The 14962-nt window shown below is 47.3% G+C and overlaps 1 protein-coding gene across 6 annotated transcripts in view; it reads right to left on the bottom strand.

Moving 5' to 3' along the window:
- Nucleotides 1-14962, bottom strand: part of LOC109869082 (GRIP1-associated protein 1) — a 114858-nt gene that overhangs the window by 26801 nt on the left and 73095 nt on the right. For all 6 annotated transcript variants that reach the window (XM_031804076.1, XM_031804077.1, XM_031804080.1 and 3 more), the window contains one exon: nucleotides 5770-5954. In XM_031804076.1, the coding sequence (XP_031659936.1) occupies nucleotides 5770-5954 (185 nt within the window). The remainder of the gene's footprint in view (nucleotides 1-5769; nucleotides 5955-14962) is intronic.

Genomic DNA, 14962 nt, shown 5'->3' with positions numbered 1-14962 from the left:
CTAGCCACCAGCGTTGGGCTGCTTATGTCAGAGCCTACAGCCGCTTCTCCCACAACTAGCCACCAGCGTTGGGTTCCTTATGTCAGAGCCTACAGACGCTTCTTCCACAACTAGCCACCAGCGTTGGGCTGCTTATGTCAGAGCCTACAGACGCTTCTTCCACAACTAGCCACCAGCGTTGGGCTGCTTATGTCAGAGCCTGCAGACGCTTCTCCCACAACTAGCCACCAGCGTTGGGCTGCTTATGTCAGAGCCTACAGACGCTTCTTCCACAACTAGCCACCAGCGTTGGGCTGCTTATGTCAGAGCCTACAGACGCTTCTTCCACAACTAGCCACCAGCGTTGGGCTGCTTATGTCAGAGCCTACAGACGCTTCTTCCACAACTAGCCACCAGCGTTAGGCTGCTTATGTCAGAGCCTACAGACGCTTCTTCCACAACTAGCCACCAGCATTGGGCTGCTTATGTCAGAGCCTACAGACGCTTCTTCCACAACTAGCCACCAGCGTTAGGCTGCTTATGTCAGAGCCTACAGACGCTTCTTCCACAACTAGCCACCAGCGTTGGGCTGCTTATGTCAGAGCCTACAGACGCTTCTTCCACAACTAGCCACCAGCGTTGGGCTGCTTATGTCAGAGCCTGCAGACGCTTCTTCCACAACTAGCCACCAGCGTTGGGCTGCTTATGTCAGAGCCTACAGACGCTTCTTCCACAACTAGCCACCAGCGTTGGGCTGCTTATGTCAGAGCCTACAGACGCTTCTTCCACAACTAGCCACCAGCGTTGGGCTGCTTATGTCAGAGCCTACAGACGCTTCTTCCACAACTAGCCACCAGCGTTGGGCTGCTTATGTCAGAGCCTACAGACGCTTCTTCCACAACTAGCCACCAGCGTTAGGCTGCTTATGTCAGAGCCTACAGACGCTTCTTCCACAACTAGCCACCAGCATTGGGCTGCTTATGTCAGAGCCTACAGACGCTTCTTCCACAACTAGCCACCAGCGTTGGGCTGCTTATGTCAGAGCCTGCAGACGCTTCTTCCACAACTAGCCACCAGCGTTGGGCTGCTTATGTCAGAGCCTACATCCGCTTCTCCCACAACTAGCCACCAGCGTTAGGCTGCTTATGTCAGAGCCTACAGACGCTTCTTCCACAACTAGCCACCAGCGTTGGGCTGCTTATGTCAGAGCCTACAGACGCTTCTTCCACAACTAGCCACCAGCATTGGGCTGCTTATGTCAGAGCCTACAGACGCTTCTTCCACAACTAGCCACCAGCATTGGGCTGCTTATGTCAGAGCCTACAGACGCTTCTTCCACAACTAGCCACCAGCATTGGGCTGCTTATGTCAGAGCCTACAGACGCTTCTTCCACAACTAGCCACCAGCGTTGGGCTGCTTATGTCAGAGCCTGCAGACGCTTCTTCCACAACTAGCCACCAGCGTTGGGCTGCTTATGTCAGAGCCTACAGCCGCTTCTCCCACAACTAGCCACCAGCGTTAGGCTGCTTATGTCAGAGCCTACAGACGCTTCTTCCACAACTAGCCACCAGCGTTGGGCTGCTTATGTCAGAGCCTACAGACGCTTCTTCCACAACTAGCCACCAGCGTTAGGCTGCTTATGTCAGAGCCTACAGCCGCTTCTCCCACAACTAGCCACCAGCGTTGGGCTGCTTATGTCAGAGCCTGCAGACGCTTCTCCCACAACTAGCCACCAGCGTTGGGCTGCTTATGTCAGAGCCTGCAGACGCTTCTCCCACAACTAGCCACCAGCGTTGGGCTGCTTATGTCAGAGCCTGCAGACGCTTCTTCCACAACTAGCCACCAGCGTTGGGCTGCTTATGTCAGAGCCTACAGACGCTTCTCCCACAACTAGCCACCAGCGTTAGGCTGCTTATGTCAGAGCCTGCAGACGCTTCTCCCACAACTAGCCACCAGCGTTGGGCTGCTTATGTCAGAGCCTACAGCCGCTTCTCCCACAACTAGCCACCAGCGTTGGGTTCCTTATGTCAGAGCCTACAGACGCTTCTTCCACAACTAGCCACCAGCGTTGGGTTCCTTATGTCAGAGCCTACAGACGCTTCTTCCACAACTAGCCACCAGCGTTGGGTTCCTTATGTCAGAGCCTACAGACGCTTCTTCCACAACTAGCCACCAGCGTTGGGTTCCTTATGTCAGAGCCTATAGACGCTTCTTCCACAACTAGCCACCAGCGTTGGGTTCCTTATGTCAGAGCCTACAGACGCTTCTTCCACAACTAGCCACCAGCGTTGGGCTGCTTATGTCAGAGCCTACAGCCGCTTCCTCCACAACTAGCCACCAGCGTTGGGTTCCTTATGTCAGAGCCTACAGCCGCTTCTTCCACAACTAGCCTAATTTTTGGGGAACTGTAATTGAGCTCCCCTCCCATCTGCATAAAACAAATGCGTGACGACGTTCCCAGAATATTTACCATGGTTAAATGTAATCATATTTACAATGGAGAACATCAAAGAGGATCATCGGCTGTCTGTAAATCAAAGATCCAAAGGAGGACGACTGCAACCGAATATCAGACTTGATTTATTTTTATGGACACACTGACAGCTATTCTAAGTTATCTAGAAAATTAGCAGAGCCAGAGTGCCGGAAAGCCCTGTCCCAAATTTCTCAAGTGTCTTCCAAGCCAAGGTTAAAGCCGGTTGTTTGTGTAACCTACAACTCCCCGTGGGAGTTACACACCACACAGCCAAGAACCTAGACTGTCTCCAAGACCCTACTACAGCACTACATCCCTCACTGTAGCTAACCAGCACACACCCACACTATAAATATCAACAGAGAACTGTATCATTGATGCAACAATAAACAGGGTCAGTTACCACCCCCACCACCGATTAGTTCAGCACAGTTCCTCAAAAGGCCAGGAGAAATTTGATAGGTTCATGTTCTGAGGTAATAATCTGCATGATGATGGAAACACCACACTGTAATCCAATCAAACAAGAGACTGCACCACCATACTTTGCATGGAGGAGGTCCATTTCTATTCCTGCATATAAACCCATTTGAACATTAAGGCAGTGCGCCAACGCCTTGGCCTGTGATGAATAATAACCTCTATGGTGCGCTAGTCTCAGGGCTGGATGACAGCAGGCAGGCAGGCCACCTACACAGTCACACTGACTGACTACACACATCTCCCAAAGTCACACATTTGGCCCTCGGTATGGATCCCCACACATCAACTCATCTGCAGTGCAGCCCGCCTTACCTTCCGCAGTGCAGCCCGCCCACCTTCCGCCGTGCAGCCCGCCCGCCCACCTCCCGCAGTGCAGCCCGCCCACCTCCCGCAGTGCAGTCCGCCCACCCAACTTCCGCAGTGCAGCCCGCCTACCTCCCGCAGTGCAGCCCGCCTTACCTTCCGCAGTGTAGCCCGCCCGCCCACCTCCCGCAGTGTAGCCCGCCCGCCCACCTCCCGCAGTGCAGCCCGCCCGCCCACCTCCCGCAGTGCAGCCCGCCCGCCCACCTCCCGCAGTGCAGCCCGCCCGCCCACCTCCCGCTGTCTAGCCCGCCCGCCCACCTCCCGCTGTCTAGCCCGCCCGCCCACCTCCCGCAGTGTAGCCCGCCCGCCCACCTCCCGCAGTGCAGCCCGCCCGCCCACCTCCCGCAGTGCAGCCCGCCCGCCCACCTCCCGCAGTGCAGCCCGCCCGCCCACCTCCCGCAGTGCAGCCGCCCGCCTACCTCCCGCAGTGTAGCCCGCCCGCCTACCTCCCGCAGTGTAGCCCGCCCGCCTACCTCCCGCAGTGTAGCCCGCCCACCTCCCGCAGTGTAGCCCGCCCACCTCCCGCAGTGTAGCCCGCCTACCTCCCGCAGTGTAGCCCGCCTACCTCCCGCAGTGTAGCCCGCCTACCTCCCGCAGTGTAGCCCGCCTACCTCCCGCAGTGTAGCCCGCCTACCTCCCGCAGTGTAGCCCGCCTACCTCCCGCAGTGTAGCCCGCCTACCTCCCGCAGTGTAGCCCGCCTACCTCCCGCAGTGTAGCCCGCCTACCTCCCGCAGTGTAGCCCGCCTACCTCCCGCAGTGTAGCCCGCCTACCTCCCGCAGTGTAGCCCGCCTACCTCCCGCAGTGTAGCCCGCCTACCTCCCGCAGTGTAGCCCGCCTACCTCCCGCAGTGTAGCCCGCCTACCTCCCGCAGTGTAGCCCGCCTACCTCCCGCAGTGTAGCCCGCCTACCTCCCGCAGTGTAGCCCGCCTACCTCCCGCAGTGTAGCCCGCCTACCTCCCGCAGTGTAGCCCGCCTACCTCCCGCAGTGTAGCCCGCCTACCTCCCGCAGTGTAGCCCGCCTACCTCCCGCAGTGTAGCCCGCCTACCTCCCGCAGTGTAGCCCGCCTACCTCCCGCAGTGTAGCCCGCCTACCTCCCGCAGTGTAGCCCGCCTACCTCCCGCAGTGTAGCCCGCCTACCTCCCGCAGTGTAGCCCGCCTACCTCCTGCAGTGTAGCCTACAGTGCTGTGAAAAAGTATTTGCCCCCTTTTCTGATTTTCTAAATGTTTGCATATTTTTAATAGTGAATGTTTTTCAGGTCTTCAACCAAAACATAATATTAGATAAAGGGAACCTGAGTATACAAATAACAACAAAAGTATACTTATTTTAATTATTTAATTAAAAGTTATGTAACATTCAATTCCCCTGTGTGAAAAAGTAATTACCCCGTTACACTCAATAACTGGCTGTGCCACCTTCAGCAGTTGTTGATCCGTCTGTCACATCACTGTGGAAGAACTTTGGCCCACTCCTGCATGAAGAACTGCTTTAACTTAGTGACATTTGTGGGTTTTCAAGCATGAACTGCTTGTTTCAAGTGCTGCCACAACATCAACTGGGATTAGGTGTGGACTTTAACTAGGCTATTCCAAAATTTCCAAATTTGTTAATATTGAACCATTTTCATGGGTTTGGAATATTGTATTGCTGCATTCAGTTTAATTATTTATTTTATTTTTGTTGTTATTTGTAAACTCAGGTTCCCTTTATATAATATTAGGTTTTGGTTGAAGATCTGAAAAGATTCAGTATAAAAAATGTGCAAAAATCAGAAAGGAGGCAAATAGTTTTTCAGTGCGGCCCACCTCCCGTAGTGCGGCCCACCTCCCGTAGTGCGGCCCACCTCCCGTAGTGTTTGCCCACCTCCCGTAGTGTTTGCCCACCTCCCGTAGTGTTGGCCCACCTCCCGTAGTGTTGGCCCACCTCCCGTAGTGTTGGCCCACCTCCCGTAGTGTTGGCCCACCTCCCGTAGTGTTGGCCCCCCTCCCGTAGTGTTGGCCCACCTCCCGTAGTGTTGGCCCACCTCCCGTAGTGTTGGCCCACCTCCCGTAGTGTTGGCCCACCTCCCGTAGTGTTGGCCCACCTCCCGTAGTGTTGGCCCACCTCCCGTAGTGTTGGCCCACCTCCCGTAGTGTTGGCCCACCTCCCGTAGTGTTGGCCCACCTCCCGTAGTGTTTGCCCACCTCCCGTAGTGTTTGACTACCTCCCGTAGTGTTTGCCTACCTCCCGTAGTGTTTGCCTACCTTCTGTAGTGTTTGCCTACCTCCCGTAGTGTTTGCCCTCCTCCCGTAGTGTTTGCCCTCCTCCCGTAGTGTTTGCCTACCTCCCGTAGTGTTTGCCTACCTCCCGTAGTGTTTGCCTACCTCCCGTAGTGTTTGCCTACCTCCCGTAGTGTTTGCCTACCTCCCGTAGTGTTTGCCTACCTCCCGTAGTGTTTGCCTACCTCCCGTAGTGTTTGCCTACCTTCTGTAAATGCATGTTCTTGGTCAGCTGTTCTTCCAGCATGTTCTGCAGCTTCTTGTTCATTTCCCGCATGTTCTCGTCCCCAGGCTTCACCAGGTCCCTGAGCACAGAGCCCAAGCCATGACCATGTCCCCCCACCTGGCCCACGTGATGGGCAACCGCCGTTGCACCATGTGCACCATGTGCTGCAGGGGAGAGAAGGTACACGTTACTCAAAGGGACAATTCACAGCCATGCTTCATTGAACAAGAGCCAGCAGTTGTTCCTCGAGACCAACCCAGGAAATAACCAAGGGCCCTAGTTAAAACTGCCTTATAAATGATATCTAGTGTACATTTAATTTGTCAGTGATGCATGCAATTCATTCAATGTGAATCAGTTATAGTACATGTTGAGATCAATGTTCCAAATGCAGCAGTATCACCCATCCATTAGCCGACATCTAAATCACTTGATAACTTTATGCAGCAGGCACATTACAATATGGTCTGTGAGTTGATTCTAGTCAGTTCTAGTCAGTCTATTCTGGGAGGAGTATGCCCTGCTGGAGATCCCTGGTTAGGTACTTTAAACCCCTCAACAGTCTGACTAATGAGATATTGTTCCTCACGTCCAATACCATTTGAAAAGACAACACTAGAGATGCTCTACAAGGCAGATATAGATCTATTGCCAAACAATGACAGTTGAGAAAAAAAAAATGTGAACCTCCTGTGTGATAATGTGTTTAGGTCTTCTAGCATACCCATGGTAGACTTAAAACACATACACCATAAATACAAAAGTATGTGGACACCCTTTCAAAATGCTGGATCCGTCTATTTCAGCCACAGCCGTTGCTGTCAGGTGTATAAAATCAAGCACACAGCCATGCAATCTCCATAGACAAACATTGGCAGTAGAATGGCCTTACTGAAGAGCTCAGTGACTTTCAACGTGGCACTGTCGTAACATGCCATCTTTCCAGTAAGTCAGTTGGTCAAATTTCAGCTTCGCTAGAGTTGCCCTGATCAACTGTAAGTGCTGTTCTTGTGAAGTGGAAAAGTTTAGGAACAACAACGGCTCAGCCACAAAGTGGTAGACCACACAAGCTCACAGAACGGGAACAGCGAGTGCTGAAGCGCGTACCACATAAAAATCATCTGTCCTCGGTTGCAACTACCAAGTTCCAAACTGCCTCTGGAAGTAACGTCAGCACAATAACTGTATCGAGAGCTGGAGTGGTGTAAAGCATGCCACCATTGTACTCTGAAGCAGTGGAAACACGTTATCTGGAGTGATGACATGCATCAGGATCTTGCAGTTCGCTGGACGAATCTGGGTTTTGCAGATGCCAGGAGAATGCTATCTCCATGAATGCATAGTGCCAAATGTAAAGATTGGTGGAGGAGGAATAATGGTCTGGGGCTGTTCATGGCTCGGCTAGGCCCCTTAATACCAGTGAAGGGAAATCTCACCTCTACAGGATACAATGACATTCTAGATAATAATGTAATTCCAACGTTGTGGCAACAGTTTGAGGAAGGACCTTTCCTGTTTCAGCATGACAATGCCCCCGTGCACAAACCAAAGGTCGACACAGAAATGCATTGTTGCGATTGGTATGGAAGAACTTGACTGGCATGCACAAAGCACTGACCTCAACTCCATCGAACACCTTTGGGATGAATTGGAACGCTGACTGCGAGCCAGGCCTACTTTTAGTCATGTAGAGTATGATTTTACGGTTCCTTTAAACTAGGACCTACAGTTGAAGTCGGACGTTTACATACACCTTAGCAAAATACATTTAAACTCAGTTTTTCACAATTCCTGATATTTCATCAGAGTAAAAATTCCCTGTCCTAGGTCAGTTAGGATCACTACTTTATTTTAAGAATGTGAAATGTCAGAATAAATAGTAGAGAGGGATTTATTTCAATTTTCATCACATTCCTCAGTGGCTCAGAAGTTTACATACACTCAATTAGTATTTGGTAGCATTGCCTTTAAATTGTTTAACTTGGGTCAAATGTTTTGGGTAGCCTTCCACAAGATTCCCACAATAAGTTGGGTGCATTTTGGCCCATTCCTCCTGACAGAGCTCGTGTAACTGAGTCAGGTTTGTCGGCCTCCTTGCTCACGTTCTCTCAGTTCTGCCCATACATTTTCTATAGGATTGAGGTCAGGGCTCTGTGATGGCCACTCCAATACCTTGACTTTGTTGTCCTTAAGCCATTTTGCCACAACTTTGGAAGTATGCTTGGGGTCATTGTCCATTTGGAAGACCCATTTGTGACCAAGCTTTAACTTCCTGACTGATGTCTTGAGATGTTGCTTCAATATATCCACATAATTTCCCTCCCTTATGATGCCTTCTATTTTGTCAAGTGCACCAATCACTCCTGCAGCAAAGTACCCCCACAACATGATGCTGCCACCCCCGTGCTTCATGGTTGGGATGGTGTTCTTCGGCTTGCAAGCCTCCCCCCTTTTCCTTCAAACATAACGATGGTCATTACGGCCAAACAGTTCTATTTTTGTTTCATCACACCAGAGGACATTTCTCCAAAAAGTACGATCTTTTACAACTGCACATGGTGACAACCGTACACTGGCTTCTTTATGACGGTTTCGGAGCATTGGCTTCTTCCTTGCTGAGCGGCTTTTCAGGTTATGTCGATATAGGACTCGTTTTACTGTGGATAAAAGGTACTTTTGTACCGGTTAACTCCAGCATCTTCACAAGGTCCTTCCTGTTGTTCTGGGATTGATTTGCACTTTTCGCACCGGTTAACTCCAGCATCGTCACAAGGTCCTTCCTGTTGTTCTGGGATTGATTTGCACTTTTCGCACCAAAGTACGTTCATCTCTAAGAGACAGAACACATCTCCTTCCTGAGTGGTATGACAGCTGCGTGGTCCCATGGCGTTAGTACATGCATACTATTGTTTGTACAGATGAACGTGGTACCTTCAGGCATTTGGAAATTGCTCCCAAGGATGAACTAGACTTGGAGGTTACAATGTTTTGATTCTTCCATGATGTCAAGCAAAGAGACAGAGTTTGAAGGTAGGCCTTGAAATACATCCACAGGTACACCTCCAGTTGACTCAAATTATGTCAATTAGCCTATCAGAAGCTTCTAAAGCCATGACATCATTTTATGGAATTTAAAAGGCAGTCAACTTAGTGTATGTAAACTTCTGACCCACGGGAATTATGGTGTATAAATATACAGTGCCTTGCGAAAGTATTCGGCCCCCTTGAACTTTGCCACCTTTTGCCACATTTCAGGCTTTGTCTTCCAACAAGACAATGATCCAAAACATAAAGCAAAATCTACAATGGAATGGTTCAAAAATAAACATATGCAGGTGTTAGAATGGCCAAGTCAAAGTCCAGACCTGAATCCAATCGAGAATCTGTGGAAAGAACTGAAAACTGCTGTTCACAAATACTCTCCATCCAACCTCACTGAGCTCGAGCTGTTTTGCAAGGAGGAATGGGAAAACATTTCAGTCTCTCGATGTGCAAAACTGATAGAGACATACCAAGCGACATACAGCTGTAATCGCAGCAAAAGGTGGCGCTACAAAGTATTAACTTTCTTTATGTTTGAAGCCTGAAATGTGGCAAAAGGTCGCAAAGTTCAAGGGGGCCGAATACTTTCGCAAGGCACTGTGTGTGTATATATATATATATATATATATATATATATATATATATATATATATACATATATATATATACACACATATACATATATATATATAAGTGAAATAATCTGTCTAAACAATTGTTGGAAAAATGACTTGTGTCATGCACAAACTATAGTTTGTTAACAAGAAATTTGTGGAGTGGTTGAAAAACAAGTTTTAATGACTCCAACCTAAGTGTATGTAAACTTCCGACTTCAACTGTATGTATTTACAATGCATTACAAGGTCATCGAAAGTGTTTCTGGAAGTTTAAGTTGAATCAAGGAGTGAAATGTAGCTATTTAATGAAACATCAAAGTTGAGAAACTGTTCAAGGCCCGGGATGATACCAGTACCGCGATACTTTTTAGTACCGTGGCAAGAAAACAAAACACAAAGCGGAGTTAACTTCTTTACAGCCCTAGTACTAAACAGCCCTAGTACTAAACAGCCCTAGTACTGGAAACATGTCATCCAGTCACATTTATTCATTTCCAAGCTATAGCACACAATATTTGACATACATTTGGTTTTTAAAAGGACCAAAGAGGTCCCCTGTTTTGATACAGGTCAATTCTAAATCAAAACAAATGTCCCATATATTATTTAGTATATGTAAAGACAAGATTAAATCAAGAATAGTCTGATAGGTGGACCATATCCCTTGTAATTGGCAACATTAATGGTTTTGTGATAAATAAGCCGTCTGATTTGATGGAAGATGGCGTTGAATGTCTTTATGTCATTGTGCTTGGCTTTTTGTTGAGTTTAGTCACATTTCTCAATTTGCAGTGGGTCAGATGTGCAGCCAGACTTATTAGCCCCTCCTTTTGCCCCATCTCTTTCAACCATACAGTTGTTCAATTCCTCATCAATCCATGGAGCCTTAACAGTTCTAACAGTCAGTTTCTTAACAGGTTCATGTTTATCAATAATTGGAAGAAGCAATTTCATAAATTCATCAAGTGCAGTGTCTGGATGCTCCTTATTAATCATATCAGACCAACAAATATTTTTAACATCATCCACATAAGAGTCACAGCAAAATATTTTGTATTATCTATTATACACTATTTTAGGCCCAACATTTTGAAATGTGGCTTTCCTGGATATTGCTACTATATTGTGATCACTGCATCCAACGGGTACGGACACAGATTTAGAACAAAATTCTACAGTATTAGTAAAATGTGATCGATACATGTGGATGAGGTTGTTCCTGTAGTGTTTGTAAACACCCTGGTAGGTTGATTAATAACCTGAACCAGATTACAGGCACTGGAAACAGTGAGAAGCTTCCTGTTGAGCAGACAGCTTGATGAAAACCAGTCAATGTTCAGGTCCCCAAGAAAGTGGACCTCTCTGTTTACATCACATACACTATCAAGCATTTCACATATCTTATTTAGATACTTGACTGTTGGCACTTGGTGGCCTAAAGCAACACCCCAAAAGAAGGCTTGCAACCACAACACTTCAACACTTGACATAAGCTCTTCTCTAAGCATTAGCTATCAGAGATAAGAGATAAGACACAAGACTGAACAGAGCAAACAAAGCAAGAGAGAAAAAAAATAGACATTCAGCAGTTCATTAATCAATTGGTGTGCGTGCTGTGGGGTTGAAGCTACGAACCCATAGGCTTGGCTCTCTCAATAAGGTTTGTATCACAACTAAAGTGGCCAAAAGGTCTTAAAATTAAGCACATTAATCCGCTTTACAAGGGGTGTAGAGCCTAACTGGCATTTTTAAGCAGCGTGCGAGTTTCTAGTTTGGGGAAGACAATTTTCAACATAAAAATGCACCTTTATATTAAAAGCATTAAATGCATAATGGCATTTGCTGTCAATTTTGATAATGGTGTTGTCCGCTAATGGAACATTCACGCTTATCGCCTACTGCCATGTGTGCATTGCTGCGCTTATCGCCTACTGCCATGTGTGCATTGCTGCGCTTATCGCCTACTGCCATGTGTGCATTGCTGCGCTTATCGCCTACTGCCATGTGTGCATTGCTGCGCTTATCGCCTACTGCCATGTGTGCATTGCTGCGCTTATCGCCTACTGCCATGTGTGCATTGCTGCGCTTATCGCCTACTGCCATGTGTGCATTGCTGCGCTTATCGCCTACTACCATGTGTGCATTGCTGCGCTTATCGCCTACTGCCATGTGTGCATTGCTGCGCTTATCGCCTACTGCCATGTGTGCATTGCTGCGCTTATCGCCTACTGCCATGTGTGCATTGCTGCGCTTATCGCCTACTGCCATGTGTGCATTGCTGCGCTTATCGCCTACTGCCATGTGTGCATTGCTGCGCTTATCGCCTACTACCATGTGTGCATTGCTGCGCTTATCGCCTACTGCCATGTGTGCATTGCTGCGCTTATCGCCTACTGCCATGTGTGCATTGCTGCGCTTATCGCCTACTGCCATGTGTGCATTGCTGCGCTTATCGCCTACTGCCATGTGTGCATTGCTGCGCTTATCGCCTACTGCCATGTGTGCATTGCTGCGCTTATCGCCTACTACCATGTGTGCATTGCTGCGCTTATCGCCTACTGCCATGTGTGCATTGCTGCGCTTATCGCCTACTACCATGTGTGCATTGCTGCGCTTATCGCCTACTACCATGTGTGCATTGCTGCGCTTATCGCCTACTACCATGTGTGCATTGCTGCGCTTATCGCCTACTGCCATGTGTGCATTGCTGCGCTTATCGCCTACTGCCATGTGTGCATTGCTGCGCTTATCGCCTACTACCATGTGTGCATTGCTGCGCTTATCGCCTACTACCATGTGTGCATTGCTGCGCTTATCGCCTACTACCATGTGTGCATTGCTGCGCTTATCGCCTACTGCCATGTGTGCATTGCTGCGCTTATCGCCTACTACCATGTGTGCATTGCTGCGCTTATCGCCTACTGCCATGTGTGCATTGCTGCGCTTATCGCCTACTACCATGTGTGCATTGCTGCGCTTATAATGTGAAGAAATAGCTTAATAGTTTAACGTAAACGTTCTGATCTGTTGTGTCAGCCACATTGCATTAAAAAAGGTTTTTTGATGCTAGTGGTTGTATTAATTTGGGATCTATAGCATCCCACAGCTGTCCCAGACTACGTTTGGAATATTTATTTCCTCACAGAGAATAGGTTGACTATAGGGGATAGTAGATTGACATAGGCTAGTGCTTTTGCTGTTGGTTAGACCTACTCATCTTGTTGGCTGACAAAAAGTAAATGTGGACAGTTCTTCCAATATCTTCAATATGCACCTCTGAATTGGATAAGGGCGTGCACAGTTGCCACAGCCCTAGTCAAAGCAGCTGTAACTCTAAACGCAGTAGGCTTTACTTAAAGATCATGACAGCTGTCATTGACGTGATATTGTAACTGGACAAGCTAATGGCATGATTAATTGAGGACATGTTTTCTATTGGGGGAGTTGATGACATTGTCAGCTCCTTGTAGACACAAGGTCCCCTACTTGAAGGGAGCACAGTGCTCCACTGGCCATGAAGTCAGCTCCCTGCTGAACTGCCACACTGTTAAGTGGGGTTCAACACAGGTCAAGAGCAGAGATCATCTGAACAGCGTCGGTTGCCAGCGTTGCAAACGGTACTCTTTGTCAGCCTAGACACGTCTCTCAGTTGAGACAGGCACATCCAATCAAGATCACCTTTCACAATCTGACACTTAAAACATCAAGCCCACTGAGGAGATTCTAGGTTAACTTTCTCTAGACTAAATATATGTGTGTGTGTGTGTGTGTGTGTGTGTGTGTGTGTATGTGTACAGGGGTGCATGCAAGTCATGTGTGACACTTCGGAAATGTGTATTTAATATTTTAGAAAAGGTTCATTTTAGTTCACCATGTTTCCCGTGACAAATCAATATTGTGTTTCAGTACTGTGGCTGATAAAGGAAGAGCTGGCTCAGCAGAGTAAGTGACAACACATTGATAATGGAGACATTTGTTCCAACATTTAAAGGGATACTTTGGGATTTTGGCAATGAAGCCCTTCATCTGACTCAGGGGAAGTAGATAAAGCCCTTTATCTACTGACCCAGAGTCAGATGAAGCCTTTTATCTACTGACGCAGAGTCAGATGAACTCATGGATAACATTTTTATGTCTCTGCATCCAGTAGGAAGGAAGTTAAGAGGTAGTTTTGCCAGCCGATGCTCAGCACAACGACTAGAAGTCTATGGTATCTACTAGCATCCTAGCAGTTTTCTATATTTCCAGTCATTGAGCTAATGCTTTGGGGCGGCAGGTAGCCTAGTGGTTAGAGTGTTGGGCCAGTAACCGAAAAGGTGCTAGATTGAATCCCCGAGCTGACATGGTATAAATATGTCATTCTGCCCCTGAACAAGGCAGTTAACCCACTGTTCCTAGGCCGTCATTGTAAATAAGAATTTGTTCTAACTGACTTGCCTGGTTAAATAAAGTTTAAATACATTTTTTTTTTAATGCTAGTTAGCAACATCCTTCAAACTGCACACAGAGATATAGAAATGGTATCCATGATCCATCTACTGAGGAAGTAGGAAAAGGGCTTCATTGCCAAATTCCTGAAGTACCCCTTTAAAAAACTTCTTAGGGCTGAGATCCTGTTAACGGAATCGATATGACAACAGCCAGTGAAAGTGCAGGGCGCCAAATTCAAACAGTAATCTCACAATAAAAAAAATACACGTATTTTATACCATTTTAAAAGGTAATCTTGTTGTTAATCCACCACAGTGTCCGATTTCAAATAGGCTTTACAGCGAAAGCACCACAAACGATTACGTTAGGTCAGAGCCAAGTCACAGAAAAACACAGCCATTTTTTTCCAGCCAAAGAGTGGGGTCACAGAAATAGAGAATAGAGAATTAATCACTAACCTTTGATGATCTTCATCAGATGACACTCATAGGACTTCATGTTACACAATACATGTACGTTTTGTTCGATAAAGTTAATATTTATCTAAAAAAATCTCAGTACACATTGGCGCATTATGTTCACTAGTTCCAAAAACATCCAGTGATTTTGCAGAGAGCCACATCAATTTACAGAAATACTCAATTATAAATGTTGATGAAAATACAAGTGTTATACATGGAACTTTAGATAAACTTCTCCTTAATGCAACCGCTGTGTCAGATTTTAAAAAAGCTTTACGGATAAAGCAAACCATGCAATAATATGAGTACGGCGCTCAGACACCCAAGAAGCCAAAAAGATATCCGCCATATTGTGCAGTCAACAGAAGTCAGAAATAACATTATAAATATTCACTTACCTTTGATGATCTTCATCAGAATGCACTCCCAGGAATCCCAGTTCCACATTAAATGTTTGTTTTGTTCGATAATGTCCATCATTTATGTCCAAATCGCTACTTTTGTTAGCGCATTTTGTAAACAAATCCAACCTCGCGAATCCAACCTCACTAGGAGCAGACAAAATGTCAAAAAGTTCTGTTACAGTTCGTAGAAACATGTCAAACGATGTATAGAAACAAT

Source organism: Oncorhynchus kisutch, linkage group LG24 (assembly GCF_002021735.2).
Source record: "Oncorhynchus kisutch isolate 150728-3 linkage group LG24, Okis_V2, whole genome shotgun sequence".
NCBI classification, from domain to species: Eukaryota; Metazoa; Chordata; class Actinopteri; order Salmoniformes; family Salmonidae; genus Oncorhynchus; species Oncorhynchus kisutch.
This window is presented reverse-complemented; position numbering and strand designations above follow the sequence as displayed.